The following is a 21011-nucleotide window of genomic DNA, read 5'->3' on the forward strand; positions in this document are numbered from 1 at the left end:
CGAAGAGCCCGCGGAGCCTGGGCGGGGCGGGCGCAGGAGCCTCACCTTTGCAGCGCGGTGCTCTCCGCGTTCGCCTCCATCCTGGCCTCACACCACTCCCCCTGCAGCTCTGGAGGCCTGAACTCGGCGTCGTCGCCGGGCGGGAGACGGAAACTCTGCCACCACTTGTCTGATGCTTCCGGGTGTGCGGGCCTGATCCCACAGTACAGGGCAGTCTCGCTGACCTCCGCCATCAGAGGCAGTCTCTGGCCTACGAGGACAGTTCTGTCGTCAAGAGCAGACAACGGCTGAAGGTCTAGCCCGTTTCCATAAAGGGCTGGGTTCACGGGGACAGACGGGGGGTCCAAGCTCTCCGTGTCCTGACCTCGTGGCTGGGGGCTGAGTGTCGGTGGCAGAGGGGAGAGAGGGGAATGAGGGGAATCCATAGGATTCAAGTTCATCTGCTTGCTCGTGTTTCTGGAAGGCACGGCCATCTGCTTATCATACTTCCGACTGCTGGACGCCTCTAAGGAAGAGTCCATCCCTGCCAGCCCCAGCTTCTGCCCGGGTGTGTCTGGCTCCATGCATAACTCTTCGGCCACAGAGGGCCTGTGGTGAAAGGGTATCAAGGGTCTCTTTTGCAATTTGTCTCCTTTTTCTTGTCTTTCTGTTGTTTTGTGCTTAGAAGAGGCAGGAGGCGGCAAAGACGAAGATGACGATGGTCCCGCACTGAACCCTGGTTGAGATATTGTGGGAGGCCGGCTGGGTCCTACTACACAGCGTTTCAAAAATTTATGCCTAGAATGAGAGTTAAGACGGAGTCAGCAAACACAGACAAACGGCTCATCGCTCCGACGTGGCCAGGAGGGAGAGGCACACGTGAGATGGCCACCGTGTCGCAAAAGAGCTCAGGTTTAATTGCGCTTCTAGTAACCGCAAAATCCAATACAGCCCGATGAAACGTGAAGAGTCAGACACAAGTGAAGCAGATAAAAATACTTAGTAAGAAACGTAAATTATTATGTGGCTAACTTCTACAAAACTGATGAAAAAAGCCAAATTTTTCTAATTTAGTGAGTGCCTCAGATAACCTATGGCATACAATATTTACAAAATATTACATCTTAAGAGTGGAGTCACAAGACTGCCCCGCAAAAACTACAATCTTCAATTTCTATTCTCCAAAACTTTGCTAAGTTTAAGATAAAATGGTTTATGATAAATTGGAGTGTTATAATTTGGAAATAAAATTACTATCCAGCTCTCTCCCCAAGTGTGAAACTCAGATAGTGAGAGTTAGTCCTGAGGGCACCAAATAGAATAAATGAATTAAAAGTCTTACCTGCCACTATATCAAGAAAAGAAGGGACAAAAGACAATGTTATATCCTAGCCACCACACACTGAAACGTGACACTGTACAGAGGTGCCCCGAGCCACCTCCGCGGGCCCCGCGTCTGCTCATCCTAACGCCTCTGGGCAGAAGACGGCTGAAGCCAAGGTTTAATCTGTGCCGCAGAGAGCACGGCCGGCCGGCCAGTTCCTCCAGATGTATGGAGCCTGTGGCGTAGCAGGAACCCTCTGAGGCCACTAGGGCGGCATTAAATTATGCTGCATCGCACTAAATGCTGCCCTAGTGGGCAGTAAAATGGCTTGTGTGGCATAATGGGATGGTTTATTGGGACGGTAGGAGGGCTGCCCCACTCCGTAAGGCCATTGAAATAGTGTGAGGACTGGACCATTCCATGATGGGCCTGGTAATCCTGCAGCTGATAATCTGAAAACATTCTTTCCAAAGTCTTTGCTACTCTAATGAAAGAAAATGAAAATTCCTGGCTTTAAAGAAGGCTGCCTAAGCACAGGGCTCTGGAGTGCGGGCAGGGTGCACTCTAAGGCGTGCAGGCAGGGGTGCACTCTACGCAGCAAGGGCGCAGCGCCGCAGGGACAGTGATGGTGCCCGCAGAAAATACCTCAAGTTTATCCTCTGGAAGTGCTGATTTTTAATAAACCCGGAGTCTAAAAATCTTTTATATAAAAACTTTCTGATTTGGATTTTCACAGTATTTAACCATACTAATCCTCTGGTAAGATACTTTATGGCAGACTCTTCAAAAGTTAGGGATTTTGCAAAGCAGATAATCTTATAAAGTTGGGTTCTTTCAACTGTATTAAATCACTCGGTTACACTGCCAAATGATTGGGATCAGGAATGTGCTGGTATGTAATAAAGGATCCTGGAAGATCTCTGAGCAGGAGAGGAGCATTCTGAGCAGGCCAGGCCCTTGGTCACTGGGAAGCAGACCCAAAGGCAGGCCAGGTGGCGGAGGACTAGAGTGAGCAGGAGGAGAAAGAAAAGACCACCAGCAGTGTCCCCAAAAAGTCACCAAGAATGCAGTGACAGATGAGATCTAGAAAAGGAAAAGAAATAAATTATCACGTTTCTAGGCTGAAAAGGAAAAGTGTGATTAAAAAAAAGCAACAATAGGGTGGGTCCATGGTTTATGGAGAAACAGATGTGTCAATACAAAGGATATTTCTTTTCTTTCTTGGGGATAGAATCCACAGCTCCACGCACGCTAGGTCAGTGTCCTACCACCAAGTTATAACTTCAGCCCCAAAGATACTTCTTAAAGGCACTTCCAGAACACAAGACCAGAGCAAAAAGTGGAGCCAGGTCTAGAGAGAAGTGTCTGGAGCCGAGGGAACAGCAACCTGGCATGTTTGCAGCTATGGAAAAGAACCCAGGGCATGGGAAGGCAGGGCAGGGCAGAGCAACAGCTCTCGAACACAAGGAAGGGCACCGCCAACTTGTTTACACTCGGTGCCCCCAGAATAACTCAAAGTAGCTAATAAAAATGTGTTCTAAACAGTAAAAAGGAAGGAAGAAAAACAGAACTTAAGATGCAGGCATAAGTTAGGTACACTATCACTTATAGCCTACGTCCTTGCAAAGGTGGACCACAGACTGGCTGTGAGCTGTCCACACATCAGTGCTAACAGGAAGATACTTTTCTTACACGACTCACAGCAGCCTGGAGACAGACACAAAACAGATACTCAGCTGCAGCACACCAGGCTTTCCTAAGAGCAGAGAGATCCTCCCCTGCTCCAAAACAAACAAAGACTCAGAATGAGCAAACAACTTTTTCAAAACATCTCCTCTGTAGCTGGATGTGGTGCCGCACGCTTGTAATGCTAGCACTCGGGAGGCAGAGACAGAAGGATCGCAGGTTCACAGCCAGCCTCAGCTACTTAGTGAGACCGTGTTTCAAAGTGAAGAATAAAAATAGGGCTGGGGAATACCCTGGAGGTAAAATATCCCTGGGTTCCATCCCCAGTACTAAAAGAAAAAAAAAAATCTTCCCTGAAAAATCAACAATGACTTTTACTGGGCTGATACAAATTCTCTCACTACGAGGCTGGCCACCAAAGGCAACACTTGAAGATATGACCACCTCAGACACAGAGAATATAAAGAGGGTGTCCAAACCCTTGTACTCACCAGGGGTGGTGGCGCCTGCCTGTAATCCCAGTCCGTGGAAGGCTGAGACAGGAGGATCGCAAGTTGAAAGACAGCCTCAGCAGCATGGTAACGCTCTGAGCAACCTAGCAAGGCTGTCTCAAAACAAAAATAAAAAGGGCTAGGGGTGTAACTCAGAGGCAGAAAACTCGTAAGTTCAATCCCCAGTATCACGCACAAAAAATAAATAAAAAAGCATTTAGCAGAGCCAATTTTGAAAATACAGACTACAAAAACAGAGCTGCCACTCTAAAACTGCCCAGAAAGTGAAAAATATCAAAAACAGGCAAGGTGGCCTATCCTTGTAATCCCAGCATTTGGGAGGTTGAGACAGAAGGACTGCCAGCCTCAGCAATTTACCAAGACCCTGTTTCAAAATAAAACCAACTAAAAATACTAAAAGTGTTGGAGGGTTGGGTGGCTCAATGGTAGAGTGCTTTTGGGTGTAACTAGGAGGAAAGGAGAGAGCCAGGACAGGCAAAGCAAAGCAATCAAGATATGGTCTAAAGCCAGCAATCAAGATATGGTCTAAAGCCGGTGGCGGCGGACACTTGTAATCCCAGCATTCAAGAGGCTGAGACAGGAGGCTCATGGTTCACAGACAGCCTTAGCTACTCAGTGAGGCCCTGCTTCAAAATCAAGAATAAAAAATAGGGCAGGGGGTGTAGGTTGGAGGTAGAATGTCTCTGGGTTCTACCTCCAGTACCAGGGGTGGAAAAAGAAGAATAAAAAAGATATGCTCTAATAGTCAACTGGGCTAGGGTGTAAGACACTTAAAATTTTTAAGAATCTTAACACAAATCAGTGACAATAAGATTCTTTATTATTACAATGAGTGGTAAATCAAGGGACCATCCATGGAAAATGCAAAATTTTCTACAAAAATACAATTTGGGGCCCTAGGCAAACACCAAAATGAATGAATGTTTACCAAATACCTGCCAGAGGCATCGCAAACACAGCGCTAACAGCAACAATCGCCTGGAGAAGGGCTACTGAACCTAAGTTCTTTCTATTAACTTAATCCAGCCTGTTTGCAACATGTGTCTCTCCATTTTAAAATTAAGCAGAGTCATTTTAGTCGGTTAACGGGGAGGATGTGCCAGCCCTAACGAGCGCTTTCTGGGCCCTGACAATGATACCGTGTCACCTGCACACGAGAGACCGACTCTTGTCTTCTCACTGGAGAAGGAATCAGATCTGAAACAGAGCGAGAGCCACGCGGCCTGCGAGGAGCGCCGGCGCTCGCCGGGTCCCTCGAGAGCCATCCGCACAACCCACCTGGAACAGGAGCAGCTGACTCTTTGGGTTGGATCCACAAAGTCCCAGGTAGCAGGACTGTTAGCAGGCTCTTCTTCAAGAGTTGGAGTGGACATTTGGCTCCTCCTAAAAAGGTTCGAAATGTGACTTATGTGTAAACATGAGCTAACAGGAGGAAAATGTCAAGGAGACGCAAAGGCCTTCTACACGGTGTCGATGTCCTGACGAGCTACTGGTTCTAAACAACCACAGGGAGAGGGGGGAGAACATACGTGCTTAATGCATCAGAAACGATTCCAAAGATTCCTATTTAAATTTAAAATTAATGTTCATTTTAACATGAGTGGTAAATACAGCAATTAAACAGTGTGAGGTGTTACTAGTTGTTGCTTTTTTAAGGTTCCCTAAATTGACATTTTAAATTGTTTTTACAGAATCTATGAATTATATACTCTAATAGACTAATAATTCTTAAAACTCCTACAGTACTTAGTAGCATTTAAGGACAGTACTCTAGCACTTTCTCCTATACGTCACTACTAATGGTAGCGCAAAAAAAAAAAAAAAAAAAAACCCTCACTTATCACATAATAAAACTAGGACTGTGGGGCAGTATTTGTAGACTGCTGACTTTGCTAAGCTGAGACTAGGTTCCTCGGTGGTGGTTCCGCAGGGCGCTCTCTCACCCCACTCCCCGCCTTCCCAGGTGTCTCGGCTCCCTGCTCTCTGCTAGTAACAGGGGCTAATGTACGTTAGGGTTGGTGGTGGTAAAAAGAGGCTAGCATGACTGACAGAAGCAAAAATACCTGTATCAATTATTCTAAAGAAAAGGATCACTTCTAAGTGACTTTTTAAATTCTACAATGTGAAAATTTTTCCAGTGCAATTATTTTAGAATATATTTATTACATCTTCAGTGGCCTATTCATTGGGCAACAAATATTTAATATAAATTTTCCAAAGCCAGGTCTGAAGGACAGACTTTAAATCTGCATACAAGATTTTGAATATAGTTGCCACTTCAGAAACATTTAATTGATTTTTAAATGAATGGAGTTATTGGCAGGTATTGCCGAGAACGTCCATGTCCATTCAATCAAGATTCTCTAGAATGTCTACTTGAATCAGTCAACAGAGTAGACATTTCCCTTTATTAACACAGATGAACCTAGTGCCAGGCATGGTGGCGCACGCCTGTAATCCCTGGGCTTGGAAGGCGTTCAAAGGAAGGAGACATTCAAAGCCAGCCACGCTGGCTTAAGAGACCCTGTTTCCAAATAAAAATATAAAAAAATAGGTCTGGGAGTGTAACCTGGAGGTAGAAGGGTTTCCAGGAACCCCAGTAACACCAAAATAAAAACCAAAAAAAAAAAAAAAAAAAAAAAAACCAGATGAACCTGTGCTGGTTATGTTTACATAAATCTTGGTAAATAGGATAGCATTTGTTGGCCACTGTCATTTTCATTTAATCAATTAATTATCACCAGAAGTCTTTTTTTTTAAGAACCAATTCTCCTTTTTTTCCTCAAAAATATGTTAAGGAAAGCAGGCAGAGAAGAACAGAAGAAGAAAGAAAGAAAAGTTGGGCAGGGGAAGAAAATAATTTCATTTCCTCGCACCAACCAACAGAGGCCAGCAGCTAAGAAACACAATCCAGTGATGTGGTCAATTAAGACCTACGGCCAGCACACAAAGGCAAAGCAACACGTTAAAATGGCAAGAACCGACAAGGGCCGCTTCCCTTTGTAATCAGGAAGTGCTCCTAAACTTATACAAAGAAAAGCCAAACCCACTAGTTACCGTCCCGATGACAGTGGGAATCTCAGAGCCACTCTGATGGAGAAGGCTACGTCAACACTAGGTCAATCTTTAAGTGACCAAGAACTTCAAAAATACCCGGGATCATCAGATCAAGTGGAGGGAACGTCTTGCATGGACACCTGTTTAGATCCCTGTTCTACTAAGTTTCTACAGTGGCGTTCCCTGGCGACTGGCCGCTGTGGACCTCCCACACAGCCACAGGGAGGTGGCTGCCCAGTGGGCGCAGGCCCGTCAGGAGACATACTTGGGCTGGCTTCTGTTGAGAATGCATTCCTTCCAGACGCGGTGGACCATGTGATTGTGGAGCTTTGGAGGGATCTTCCCCGGTCTCTCTGGACTGTGCGTAGCTCCGGGCCCCCCGTCCTGGGAGCCCAGGTGGCTGGCAGCACTCTGCACCCCTCCGCTCTCACCTGGAAGCCAAGACAATTGCAGTGTTAGGATGTTCTGAAAATGTCTCCTGGTGCAGAGTGGTGTCCTATTTAAAACATGCATTTGAGTTGGTGAGACTCAGATTCATGTGGCTTTGTCGCTATCCCCGGCACAGCACTACCCGAGCTGAGCGGGTCCTGTACGAGGTGCGGTGTCCCCGCCCCGTCTGTGTGCTTCTTTGTGTGTTCCTGAAGCCTCTGGTCTGATCGGCATCCACACAACCATGGGCTGCGCGTGCAGAGGCCCCACCCCACACGCACCGGTACACTTGTAAGGAAGGGCTCACGGCCCCACGGCAAAGACACGAACATGCACTGATCGCTTTAAATTCGAAAAACCGAACACCACAAATAAGTTTCAAGGCAGAACAAAGCAGTAGAGGGAGCTTTGTGTTCATTTATCTAAATGGTTGTGTAACAAAAGTGCACAGTGCCCGGGCAGAAAAAGAACTTAAGAGCACAAGGCTTTTAACAAGGTCAAATTTCAGCTTGGTGTGTGGGACTGTTTGTACTCACGCCTGGCACTATTTATGAAAGCTCGGTACTAAACTACTGAAAAGGTTGTCTTGACATTTTGTGCCAGAGGATTAACAATTCACTGGTTCCTCTCTAATACGCTCACTTAGTTTTTCCAACTAGAGCTGATACATAATTCATTTCTTTTCACTATGTCATTTCCAGGGTGCTGATGATACTGATTATTGAGTATTTTACCACTTCTATCTCCTACAAGACAAATACAAAAGTCAATTTCCAAGCCGAGTTCTGACTTAGTTACTTTCATCAATTGATTAGTAGCTACATTGTGGGTTCTAGTCTCAACAGAACAGTGGTGCAAAACATGAGCACTCTGGGAAACCTCCACTCAACCTGAAAGGAAAGAAGCAGCGTCGGGACCAACTCGCCATTCTCCAAGGACGCAGCACCATCCCTGCTCAGGCGGGGGAGCTAGTCCTCCTGCGCTCTCGCTCGCTCTCTTTCTCTCTCTTGTGGTACTAGGGATGGAACCCAGGGGGCTTTCTACCTCCAAGCTACACTCCCAGCCATATTTTATTCTTTATTATGGAACAGGGCCTCACTAGTTGCAGATAGCATCACAAACTGTTGAGGCTGGCTGAGAACCTGCGATCCTCCTGTCTCAGCCTCCTAAGTACTGGGATTACAAGCCTGCGCCACCATACCCAGCCTTTCTCTATTTTTAAAAACAAAACAAAACCTAAATGCTTACATTCTAAATAGCCAAAGCCTTCTTGATCCCCCAGAAAAGGATAGTATGTTACAAGTGAGATAAAAAGAGATAAGATCTTTCCTGGCTGCCTTTTATTTTTAAATTTTTCTGATTTTTTTATTATACAAAAAATTCCATTTCAATGTCACCAGTTTTCAAATGCCTATTATAAAAATGAGGCAGAGTGAAGAACAGAATTAAAAAGCCGTCATCGCCCAAACATCCTCCAAACAGATCAAGAGACCGCTGGCCCAAAGGGTCAGCAGGGAGGGAGAAGGCCAGAGCGGCTCTCAAGGGCTGCCTGATGCTCTCCAGGAGCTCTTAGCCACTGCCCGTGGGTGCCGTCCTACACGGGATACACGGGCTTCTATGTCAAGCTGTTCAATGCAACTGCCTTCAGTTGCCTTCACACATCAAACAGAAGAGGCGAGTGCGTGTGCGAGTGATTACACCAAGACCACTTGGCCCTCCTAGGCTTCCTGCTCATCTAGGCGACTCCCAGACAGCGCAGGGGCCAAAGTAATCCGTTCTGTCCTCTATGTAGGAAGACGTGGCGCTGTTGAGTGTTAGAACGACCAGCCAGACCTGGACTCCTACGCTTCAGCCAACATCCTACGACGTGAAAATTGGCACAAATTCATTCTATTAGAAGAATTCCAGAACCTCTAGTTTAGTCTAGTTGTAAGGAATGAGGCAGTTCTGGGGATTTACTTATCCAAGGCTACCAGGATATCACAGAGAGTTAAAGGAATTTGAGGACCTAGATTTATAAAGCCCAGAATGAAACCCACCACCAACAAAACCACTTGTTTTTCAATCATGAAACTTAGAGTCTAAACAATCAGGGCAGGCATTATGTGCACGGCAGGCCTTTCATTTGAATTCAAATTTCACTACCTACCTAGCCAAAAAGACATCAACACAAAGACAACGACAAAAGCCTTAACAATGTAGTACAACTATTAATCCAACCCAGAGTTGGGTGTGGCGCCTCCTGCCTATAATTCCAGTACTTGGAAGGCTGAGACAGGAGAACTGCAGGTTCAAGGACAGCCTCAGCAAATAGCGAGACTCCTATCAACCGCAGGAGACCCTGTTTCAAAATAAAAATAAAATAGGGATAGGGGTATAGTTAGAAGTAGAATGCCTCTGAGTTCAATCCCCAGATACACACACACACACACACACACACACACACACACACACACCATGAAATAAAATTAACTTTTATGAAAATGCTGACCATTTCAGCATCTTTTGTTGATTTAGCTCCTCTATGATGATATGATTAATTAAAAGTAGTTTTTCTTTTTAACCTAGGGTTGGTAGTAATGGTTTCTCAGCCTTTTGGTTCCAGTGAAGTACAGTATCTGCTATTATCAGTTTAATATCTGATGTGTCCTCGATCTGAGGATAATATATTAAATTGATTTTAAGAGCAAAGAGAGGGAATAGGAGCGTGTTCCTCCCACCTCATGAATCAGCCTGGAGTTGCAGTACCTCCAGGAATGGGCACCCCCTGGAGGGATGTTTTAAAAAGTAATAATAAAAGTAGTAGCTGGGGGTGGTGGAACACACTTGTAATCCCAGCATTTGGGAGGCTGGGATGGGAGGGTCGCCGTTTGTGGCCAGGTTGAATCCACAAAGGAAGAACCTGTGGATATAGAGGGCAGACTGGACATTTTTCATCATCTTAGCAACTTTATGACTCACAGCTGTCCATTCCTAGTCTCCTGCACAGTATCTGAGTAATTCTTCCCAAGCAACTTAATAATGTGTGCTGAAACTGGAATTTTCAGTAAAGTTTTTAAACTATCCATTGCATATTGCTCTATTCTTTGCAAAGTACTTTCATGCGTATTACTTAATATTTAAAACAATCCTGGTAAAGTATGTATCTAAACATAAAAAGTATGAGAATTAAGTAGGGTCATATAAAATATACAGCCAGGTTTAAAAGCAAGGTCTGTTCAATCACAAATCTATGTCTTCCCCATGTTTTGTGCCCATGAACATACTTGCTGAGCGCCCACGACGTGGCAGGCACCATGTGAGAAACACAGAAATACCGTCTTATCTAATCCTACAGCAATTACCACAAAAGTGTGTAACCATGCTTGGTAGTTTGTTTTCAAAGTTTAGCTGCCAAAACTATATTTGTGATGTTCTTGCCAACACGGGCCATAGCAAATGCCAATAAATAATCTCATTTGTCAGCCCAAGTATGATGAGTACACTTTCCTTAGTGACAGATTCCCAATTCCAGTGACGTCAACTATAGAACAACAAGTCAACGTAAATATGTTACTCAACAAAGATGGCAAAATGCTCCCATTTAGACCGTTTCTGAATTGTTCCATGAAGGACTATTAAAAAGTGCCAAGTTTTCCTATGTGACTAATGTTTGCTATTGACGCAGTCAGGTCACATACGCGTCTGTTGGTCTGCAGCCGCCTTGGCTCAGCTGCTCCATTACCACGACTTCCCCAGGCTGCTGCCCTGCGCCGTGGCCGCGGCTCTGCGTTCTGGATCTCTCCCAGCCCGCTCACCTCCGCAGGCCTGCTCTGGAGAGGTGGGAGGGGTCAGGGGCATGCCACAGTTACTCGGGTCCTTCACACTGCCCAGCCCGTGCTGCCCGACAGCGATGTGGCCTCCGGCACTGGCAACACTCTGCGGAACTGGGATGTCGTTCTGCGAGATCAGAACAAAAGCGGATGGGTAGACCATGCGGACGCCACCTGTAAGAGATAGAACAAGGGTCAGGCGGAGGGTCACAGGGAGTTCCCACCCGGAGAGCAAGGGGCCAGTGAGGGGTGCACAGGAACTCCCACCCAAAGAACAAGGGGCCAGTGGGCGGTGCACAGGAACTCCCACCCGGAGAGTAAGGGGCCAGAGGAGGGCGCGCAGGAGCTCCCACCCAGAGAACAAGGGGCCAGAGGAGGGCGCACAGGAACTCCCACCCGGAGAGCAAGGGGCCAGAGGAGGGCGCACAGGAACGCCCACCCGGAAGCCAGGGTGGGCGCCTGGGCACAATGAAGGCTGCCCTGAGTGCTTCGTGTCGTAACTATCTGGGCATGTGCTCCAACATGACAGTGACGGCGTCTGGAATACAGGGACCGCGGGTGCTTCGGCAAGATAACCACTCGGCATATCCCATCGTGTCAGGAGAATAAAACATTAGATGGGGAAATTATGGAGATTGTGTGTGATGACTCAAATGACTGCCTTCTAAATTACAGGAGATGAAGCAGATAGAATAAAGTTCTTTGGGCAAAATATTTCCTCTTACCAACGATTACTTCGACTGCCACGGGGAAATCGTCGTCATAGCCCAGCTCCTCCTCCTCTCTCGTCTCCTCTTTCTTTCTTAGCACCATCGGGTAGAAATACTGCCATTCCTCGATTAACTTGCGGGTGGCTGGGTCTGACATCTTGTACGCTTGGCCTGTTAGCGTGCCATTCAAGCCATAAGGACTGACCAGAACTACGGGGGGAGAAGACACACGCGCCCGTTAGAGAGAGAGCCCCCGACGCACAATCACGCGATAGGCGGTCATTTACGCCAAAGCGCAGGGGCACCTGATGCACACTGCTCCTCGTTCCCTGGAGGCTTTAAAGTCGACCTCTAGGGGCTCTTGTTTCAGTCTTTCTTATTTACGTATCTCTCAGTTCACGTCTACTTCCGAAAGCAATCAGTTAGGGATAGCATTACTGATAAACAATGTAAGCCGGGCGTGGTGACGCACGCTTGTCATCCCGGCATTTGGGGGCTCCCAGACTGGAGGATCGCAGTTCACAGACAGCTGCAGCTACTCAGTGAGGCCCTTTGAAACGCAGTGAGACCCCGTTTCAAAATAAAGAAAAAAACTAGGGCTGGGGATGTAACTTGAAGGTAGAATGCCCCTGGGTTCCATCCCCAGGACAGCAAAAATATATATATATATATTTTTATATTTTTAAAATATGATATAAGCCGGGCGTGGTGGCGCACGCTTGTAATCCCCGCGCTTGGGAGGCGGAGACAGGAGGATCGCGCAGGTTCGAAGCCAGCCGCGCTGGCTTAAGAGACCCTGTTTTCAAATAAAAATATAAAAAAGTAGGTCTGGGAGTGTAGCCCGGAGGCAGAAGTATTTCCAGGAACCCCAGTACCACCAAAAAAAAGATATAAATATATAAATAATAATATATATTATAGGGAGTTTATATTTTTAAATAAATATATATTTAATAAATATATGAACTCCCTGCAAATTCAAGAATATATAATGCATTTAATCATGGCGTATAGAATGTGCGCTCTCAATCTTCCATTACAAAAGAAAGCTATCAAATACATAGACTCCAGACCTCCCAGGACCTGAGCCCTGGCGTGTCGTCCTGAGACTCCTCATTCCCCATGGTAATCAAAGAACAACATAGAAATAAACTTTAATAGCAGAAAAGACAATGTACAGAGCTTGAAACATAATGCTTTCTTGTAATTTATGATTTATTGAGGTCTGTTGTAAAAAAAAGTGTTAACTCTAAGTTCTCTATTTTCTTTCAGCTTTTGACCTTCCATAGTATCATTTTCACTTAGAAATACTTAGTTAACATGTTACTGATCCAGTCACTGAGTAAGCCAGACAGTTCTCAGCCTCAGGATGAGTCTTTCAACCTTTCATATAATACGTTCGTTCAAAAGTCACTTCTAAATCCTCATTAAAAAAAAAAGTAAAAAACCTAAAAAAGTAAAATAAAAAATAAACGTATTAGCATAGTTAGTAAGTGGAATGTCCTTTTCTGCTGACTTTTTTTTTTCTTTTTTTGGTGGTACTGGGGATGAAGCCCAGGGGCTTCTATCCCCAGGCTAAACTCCCAGCCCTGTTTTATTTTGAAACCAGGTCTCACTAACTTGTTGAGCGCCTCCCTGAGTCTGCCTGGGAACCTGCCACCCTCCTGTCTCAGCCTCCCAGGGACTGGGATTCCGAGCATGTGCCACCACTTCCAGCTTCTTTTGTTGACTTTTTAAAGAGACAGTTGATAGGTCACATCAATCAAGAGGGCAGTAAGGAATTATGTAGACATCACCTACTTCCTGTGGTCTTTCTGCTGTTCCTCAATTATAGAGATGGAATAAAATTACTGACTCCAACCAGCACAGTAAATCAAGGGCAATTTCTTTGCACTGATACTTCTAGGAAATCCCCATAGTGATCTGTCTAATTATGCGCATGATAATTATCCATACGCCAGCACCTGCTCTACGCATCTATGTCTCCCACAGCAACCAGGAAGTGAGCGGGCTAATGTCCCGAGTGTCCCCTATGATGAGAGTCAGTGTTGACTCACAACCCACGAGGATTTACAGTAACAGGGCGGTACGGACCTGGCAGTCCTAAGTATCTCCCAGTTTATAAGCTTAGAAAGTCAGTTACTTTCCTTCATGACTAGTGATTCCATCTGTTATTACAAAATCAAATGCTTTTATTTGCCGGGCGTGGGGGCGCACGTTTGTAATCCCAGTGCTTGGGAGGCTGAGACAGGATTGCAGGTTTGCAGCCAGACTCAGCAACTTAGTGAAACCCTGTTTCAAAGTAAAGAATGAAAAACAGGGCTAGGGGTGTAACTTGGAAGTAGACCAGCCCTGGGTTCCACCCCCAGTTCTGCAAAAAAAAAAAAAAAAAAAAAAGCTTCTACTTTTACGGATAAAGTCTAAGATGAAGTCAGATGGTCTTCTGCACTTTTGTTCTTGCTTTTCTTTCGGTGCGTGCGTGCATGCGTGAGTGCATGCATGCGTCACTGGGGACTAAACCCGAGGGTGCTCTATCTCTGAGCTATACCATTACCCCTTTTTTTAAATTTTGAAACAGGGTCTCCCTAAATTCCTGAGGCCCTACTAAGCTGCTGAGGCCAACTCTGAACCTGCAATCCTCCCACATGGGCGTCCTAAGTACCGGTATTACAGTGTGCACTACCACGCCTAGCTATCTTCCATACTTTTATGGTCAAGGAAACATAGTACTTAAGCAATTTTGACAGCTGATAATACTGTTTACTGCTGAACTTACAAATGTCATTTTGAGAATTGGGTTGTCTGTACTTTTATATCAATTCATACATGAAACAAATTGACAGGAGGATAAAGTATATGTGTTCAGGTTTGGGGGGATTAGGTAATAATTAGAACATGTTCTCTTTATCTTAAAAATATTTAATCATTTTGGGGGCCAAAAATAAAGATTCTCTCATTAAATTCAATTAGAATAATACATAGAAAACAAGACAGAAACAATAATAGAGTCTACTCATATATTAGGCTGCTATAGCAAATAAAATCTTTTAGTTAAGTCTGTTAAAATATCGGTGTTTAAGCAGGTGGTGCACACTTACAATCCTAGTACTTGGGAGGCTGTGACAGGAAGATAGAAGGTTAGAAGACAGCCTCAGTAGTTTAGTGAGGCTCTCAGCAACCTAGTGAGACCCTCTTTCAAATAAATAAAATCAGTCTGGGAGTATAGATCAGAGGTAGAATGCCTCTGAGTTTAATTCCCAGTAACACGGGTGCATGTACATACCTACTAACGCGCGCACACACACACACAGACACACACACACACTCACTCAATCATCAATCGATGTTTAGCCAGGTGTGGTGGCACACACCTATAATCCCAGTACTTGGGAGGATGAGACAGGAGGACTGCAGGTTCAAGACCAGCCTCAGAAACTTAGCAAGACCACAATTCAAAAGTGAAGATGAAAAGAAGGGCTCAGAAATAGAAAGTCCCTGGGTTCAATTTCCAATACAAAGTATATGTCAGTGCTTTAAAAATTATATTCTTTCCAATTCAGTGACAAGATTCCCTCTGGTAGTGGTGAATTGGGATGACCAAAAACTATTTTTCCACACAGTTCAACCTAATATTGCAACAGTCGCAGATTGTTATTGATAGGAAATTCTGAATTCCAAAGACAGAAGCAAGGATTTTGTATACTCAGTAAGAGCAAAAAGACTCTGGGATATGTGGGCAATAAAATTGAGAATCAATGGAAACATGAGTCCCTGGAGGGACAGTGTGGCCCAGAGCTAAAAGAAAACAATAAAGACATCACTGAAGAGACTTTTAACTCTAGGAATGTGATGCCGGTTATATTTTATATACTAAGTTAACAATAATCTTTTATAAGTCACTATATTCCCGAGACCTTATTAACACAACACAGAAAGCGTTTCATTTATAAAATCTGTCAGGTGCTCGATGGATGGTATCTTTCAAATATTTATTTTGTTGTAAAGGAAACTCCCCCATCTTATTCTTAAATATAATTTAATATTACACAATTTTACACGTGTGAAAAGCTAGCAAGTTGATCAATCCTACTTCCTTGTGAAATGGTAATTATTCCTTTCTTTGTCAAAACTGGAGCCACACGCTGATGGCTGAAATACGCATTCAGGACAGCAGCTCACCCTGCAGAGCCGGGCGCGCCGCCGCGGCTTACCTTGAAATGGCGCAGGTGAAGACTGAGCCATGTGGATGTGCTCCTCGCTGATCAGATAAATGGGCTGGTGCTGGGCAATCTCCACACTGGTGCACACATTACTTTCTCCATGAAGAAAAAACGTGAACGCACAGGACAGATGCTCACTGGAGAAAAAAGAGTGAGAGGGTTAATCTCCCACTCTGGTAGGAGGCAGCGCTAGGGAGAGGAGCCCACACGAGACACGGTTCTGCTCCTACCACCCGCCCAGCCAATCGACCGCCAGTCACCTGCAGACAAAACAAAACTTCTGACTGAATAAAATAATAACAAAACAACCTGCCAACAAACCAAAGATGTCAGACAAATATGAAAGGTAAGCAAGATTACATTCTGATCTTTTGAAAGTTATAAAAACTGAACTCCCGTGTCAACTACACACTCCTAAAAACAGGAAAAAAAGTCAATTTTTCTACTTTTTCGTGCTGAACACTTGGCAAGAATTCAGAAGTGTGTTTTGTCAAATAAAAGAGGAAACTAAACTTAAAAGTCTCGTTTTTACAAGTGCGTAAGAACAAGATCGAAAGGCAAGCCCTGAGATGAGTCTATACTGGCTGTAACCTGATTCCAGGGATGATGAAAACACAATTTTGCTTGTTTGTTACAGTACAATAACACAATTTACACGTTGACAACATTGCAATGAAGTTAACACTACTGTTCTAAAAAGAGTTATTAAGGACACGGTTGTATACAAACTTTGGACACATAATCATTAAGAAAATATAATGCCTTAATGGGCTAAAAGTCTGTTGGAAGTTTATTTTTTACAGTTTATTCTGATCACAAAATCTTATTGAAGCACTCCACTTCTCCATTTTCGTATAATTAGTTAAAAATTGACAAAGTGTCCCAAAGAAAAGTAACTTCAAAATTTCTACAGTGACACATTCTTTTGAAGTTGTTACTTGGCCCTGGGCCTGACACAACAAGCCCATCCTCAAGAGCGTCCACAAACGTCTGCCTGAGCCAAAGCGCACGACTCCCCCGCGGCTGAAAATCACCTCAAAATCCTGCTCTGTGCAAAGGTCTTTAAAATTTAGAAAGTATAAGTGCTACTCCAGGTAGGTTTGGTTTCAAGTATAAAATTATGCTTTAAGTAAGTTTTCAAATAGAAATGAAGATGTTACTTTTTCACAAAGCGAAGCATACACATTCTTGACAATTATGTTGAGATAACCTAACATTTTGTATTATTAGAATGTGAGGTTTCATCAACAGGAAATAGTCTTGGTACTTACCCAATAAAGCAAAATAGTGTATAAAGTTTATAAGAAATCTGAAAAAATTCAAAACCCTTGGCACCATACCTTTAAGTCTTAAGGTCACAAATAGGGAAAAAGGCACATATTTGAAACATATATAGGTACAAAACAATATGAATGGTGAAAGCGTGATGTCCTTTACAATAATCCTAGAAACCAATTATCTTCAACCCACAACATGTCTGGTGCATAGTAGGACCAAAATACAGTCTTACTTATTGTAGATTGGCTGGGGTTTCAGCCACAAATTTCAGAACTAACTCATGCCCACAACCTCATGTAGTCAGTAACTTAAGGAATCCATGTGGCTGGGTGTGGTGGCGGCAGAACTTGGGAGGCTGAGGCAAGGTTCAAAGTTCAAAGCCAGCCTCAGCCACTTATGGAGACCCTGTTTCAATAAATAAATAGATAAATAAATAAATAAAGGGGGGCTGAGAGTGTGGTGTAGCTCAGAGGTAGACGCCCCTGGGTGAGTACAGGGAGGGAGGAAGGGTCACGGGAGCTGCAGATGGATGTACAGAGCAGCTCCAGGGCATCCTCTCTACCGCACCGCCGTCCTCCACATGGAGGAAGTGCAAGCAACACATGTACCAACAGCAAGAGCAGAGCAGTGCGCTGACCTGCTCTTAGTAACTAGGAGCAAAGTGTCTTTACGAGAAATCAATAGCCAGGTGTGCTGGAATTATAACAGGGCACAGGAACTGTAAGCCTTCAGGCAAGTTCCTGCCTCTCTCTGATGAGTCTCCTCAGCATAAAACTTGCCCCGCCAGAGACTCTGATTGGTGGTGGTGGGGGGGGGGCATTTCTAACAATCTCTAAGCAATGCTGCTACTGTTCCTGGCCCCGGGACCACACTGGGAGAATGTACGGCTCCAGTGGTCCCTTCCTAGCTATTAAGTTCTATTTTTTTTTCTAAATTACTTGAAACAAGGTCAGAGATGACAATATTGCCTCTAAAAGGTAAAAATAATTTTTAACCTAAAATACCACTTCTAAGAATTTTTCCCACAAATAAAACTACTGAGTGGCTATTGATTATAACCACGCATAAGAAACCACCCATAATAAAGTCCGAAAAGAGCCAAAATACCCACTGGTAGGTAGACACATTCACTAAACTATGGCATATCTCTGCAAAGCAGTACTGCACAGTCACTTAAAAGGAAATGATCCTACCGATATAGGAAAAAGTCAACAAAAACTGTTGTGAGAAAAATATGCCATGTTCAAAACAGTATGAATAACACGCCCTCATTTTCCTACAATGAGAACGGGGGTAATGTACGCACACACAATTTTCTTATACTGGCACCAAATTCTTCTGGAAAGATGCATTTGGAAGCCTAGTGACGCCGGCTGCCCCTGGGGCATGGAGCCGCATGACCAGGTGATGAAGAGGACGTTCCTGATGCTCTGAGTATGGACCACATATTACCCAGAAGGCCATGGGGCTGAGATGGAGAGATGGTGCTTCCCACCCTGTGCCGCGAGCTGGCTGACAGGGGGGTGACAGGGGAGCGACAGGGGAGCGGTGTGCACTAGAGGAGGCCGTCCGCTCCGCCCTGTGGTGTCTGGCTCCTGGCTGAAGCCTGCTGAGGGCCTTGTGGATCTGATTTTGTGCCCAACACACTGGACATCTCATCAGCCAGCCATGATCCTCTGTATCCATAGCAGTGATGGAGCCGGTGGGAAGACCACACTGGAGATAGAACTGTGTCATCTCATCAGAAAGCTGCCGAGTTAGAAGTTCAGCAGTGCTGTCACCTGTTGACTGCTTCTTGTCTACAGACAACAGTCTGAGAGGTGAGGCGCACGCCTTGAAGAACTGCCCATAGGCAACAATTAGCGTATTCCTTGTACCTAAAAACCCGCCTACAAGTGAAATCTGGGTGGCTTCACACATAGTCCAGCCTCCCTCATTTAGAAGACAAAATAAGACTGAAGCCTTTGGCTCGCCCGTGGCGCTCACTGAGGCAGGACCACAGTCTGGCACCGCGTCAGTGCTCTTCCCACGAGTTAGCAGTAAATGGACACGGTTGTTCACTTGGAGCCCTACCGACCGGGTCCGTCTTCACTGAGGAACGACAGTGCAGGGCTCGGTGAAGACCCGTGCGTGTGGCGCAGCACCGCTCCGGGGACGGGCAAGTCTTTATTTCATGCTCCGTGCCTGTCCTATTCATGCTGCTTCTCACAAACCGCCTACTTTAACTTGGATCCTAGGGGTTTATTTTTGGGTGGTACCAGGGATGGAATTCAGGGGTGCTATATGTCCGAGCTACACCCCTAGCCCTACTTTTTAGTCTTTTTATTTTTGAAACGGGGTTTCACTGAGTTGCGAAGGGCCTCACTAAATATGGCTGAGGCTGTCCGCAAACCTCAATCCTTGGGTCTCTGCCTCTCGAATGCTGGGATTACAAAAGTGTTTGATGATCTGTAAAAATGAAACAGGCAACAGGACCCAAGACAAACCTGGAATTCTAATGAATCAATTATTTCATACAGATTACATATTCTCTAACAATCGAACATTTTAGTTAGAAACCAATAAAAATAGGTTAAAGTAAAATACCTTTGTTTAAAAACTTTAATATGTACTTCCTAAATAAGTAGTAGACTGAGGAAATCACAAAATACTTAGAATGGAACTAAAGTAATACATGAAAAAATCCAAAAAAGTACTTCCAATGATTAAAAATATGCCTAAAAGAAAGTCTTAAAATAAATCAAGTTGGAAGATGGTGACCGAGAAAAGCGGGGCTTAAGAGCTCCGCTAACAACAAATATCCATTACCACAAAATCAGCGCCTTTCATAGCCAGAAAACACCATCACCAGTGAAACAAAAAATCACCAGGCTCCAGAGAGAAAGCGGACTGAGAACAGAGCCACAGAGGAGATACAACGGCCTTGCGCCCGAGGATGCGGCAGACGCGGCAGAAGTGCCATACTGCCGGCGGCAGCGGCGAATTCACCAGACGGCCACAGCAAGCCGAGGTGAGCCACTGCGGAACAGTTAGGCGAGATTTCTCCGCGCAGAGAGCATCTACAGCTCCCAGTGGCCGAGCTCAGCACACGCTGCAGGGATTCAGAGTAGAAATCAAAATCAAAAAGAAAAACACCAGCCCCACAGCCGAGGGTGTAGCAGCGGCGCCATATTGCTACCGGCAGCAGCAGCAGCGAATTCAGCGAGGCCAGTACAGCTACATCTGCGTACTCAAGAACAGTGAGTCAAATTGCGGGCCACAGAGGAGAAATCCCTGGGACTTGACCCAGTGGGGAAGGGGCGGTGGCCAAGATATCACACCATAGGAGAACGTGCAACCTGGCACCCCCCACAGTCTAAAGCAGCCTCTATCGACTCTCTGGGTCGGAGACTCTGTGATAAAACCCAGTAAAGGAGTAGTGGGGTCTGAGATACTACAGACTCGAGATCCAGAACACCTTAAGGGAAGTCATAGTGACCCAAGGGAAGAACCCAGAGAAGGCACAAACATCCGAAATCATGGGAAAGAGGAATAATACTGGAGCAATGAATGCCCACAACCCCACAACATCAGAACCCGATAAAACAGAAAATCAGAGATTTCTAGAAGATCAAATCAGGAAAATAACTGTAGAAATAATAGAGGTGCTTCGAAAAGAACTCAGAGAGAGCCAAAAAGAGATAAAGGATGCAATTAATGAAGGCCTCAATTCAAAGCACAAACAACCGATTAGAACACATGGAGAACAGAATCTCGCTCTTAGAAGATAAGCAATCCAAAAATGAAATCATAGTTTCTAATCTAGAAAAAAATATCCGACAGCAGGAATCTGATATTGAAGAAATATGGGCCCATTTTAAGAGAGCTAACCTAAGAATTATTGGAATAGAGGAGGGAAAAGAAAGTGAAACCAAAGGGATCAACAATCTCTTCAAGGAAGTAATAGCAGAAAATTTTCCAAACATAGAGCAAGAGGTTGATACAAAGGTCCAGGAAACTTATAG

The 21011-nt window shown here is 44.9% G+C and overlaps 1 protein-coding gene across 2 annotated transcripts in view; it reads right to left on the bottom strand.

Annotated features, from left to right (window-relative positions):
- The window catches only part of MED13L (mediator complex subunit 13L), a gene marked incomplete at both ends in the record, with an annotated part of 285293 nt that overhangs the window by 45458 nt on the left and 218824 nt on the right, over positions 1 to 21011 (bottom strand). For both annotated transcript variants that reach the window (XM_080717726.1, XM_080717725.1), the window contains 6 exons: positions 46 to 777; positions 4780 to 4884; positions 6824 to 6989; positions 10785 to 10973; positions 11525 to 11719; positions 15721 to 15866. In XM_080717726.1, coding sequence (XP_080573852.1) covers positions 46 to 777; positions 4780 to 4884; positions 6824 to 6989; positions 10785 to 10973; positions 11525 to 11719; positions 15721 to 15866 — 1533 coding nt within the window. The remainder of the gene's footprint in view (positions 1 to 45; positions 778 to 4779; positions 4885 to 6823; positions 6990 to 10784; positions 10974 to 11524; positions 11720 to 15720; positions 15867 to 21011) is intronic.

Source organism: Muscardinus avellanarius (assembly GCF_963383645.1).
Source record: "Muscardinus avellanarius genome assembly, chromosome: 21".
Lineage (NCBI taxonomy): Eukaryota > Metazoa > Chordata > Mammalia > Rodentia > Gliridae > Muscardinus > Muscardinus avellanarius.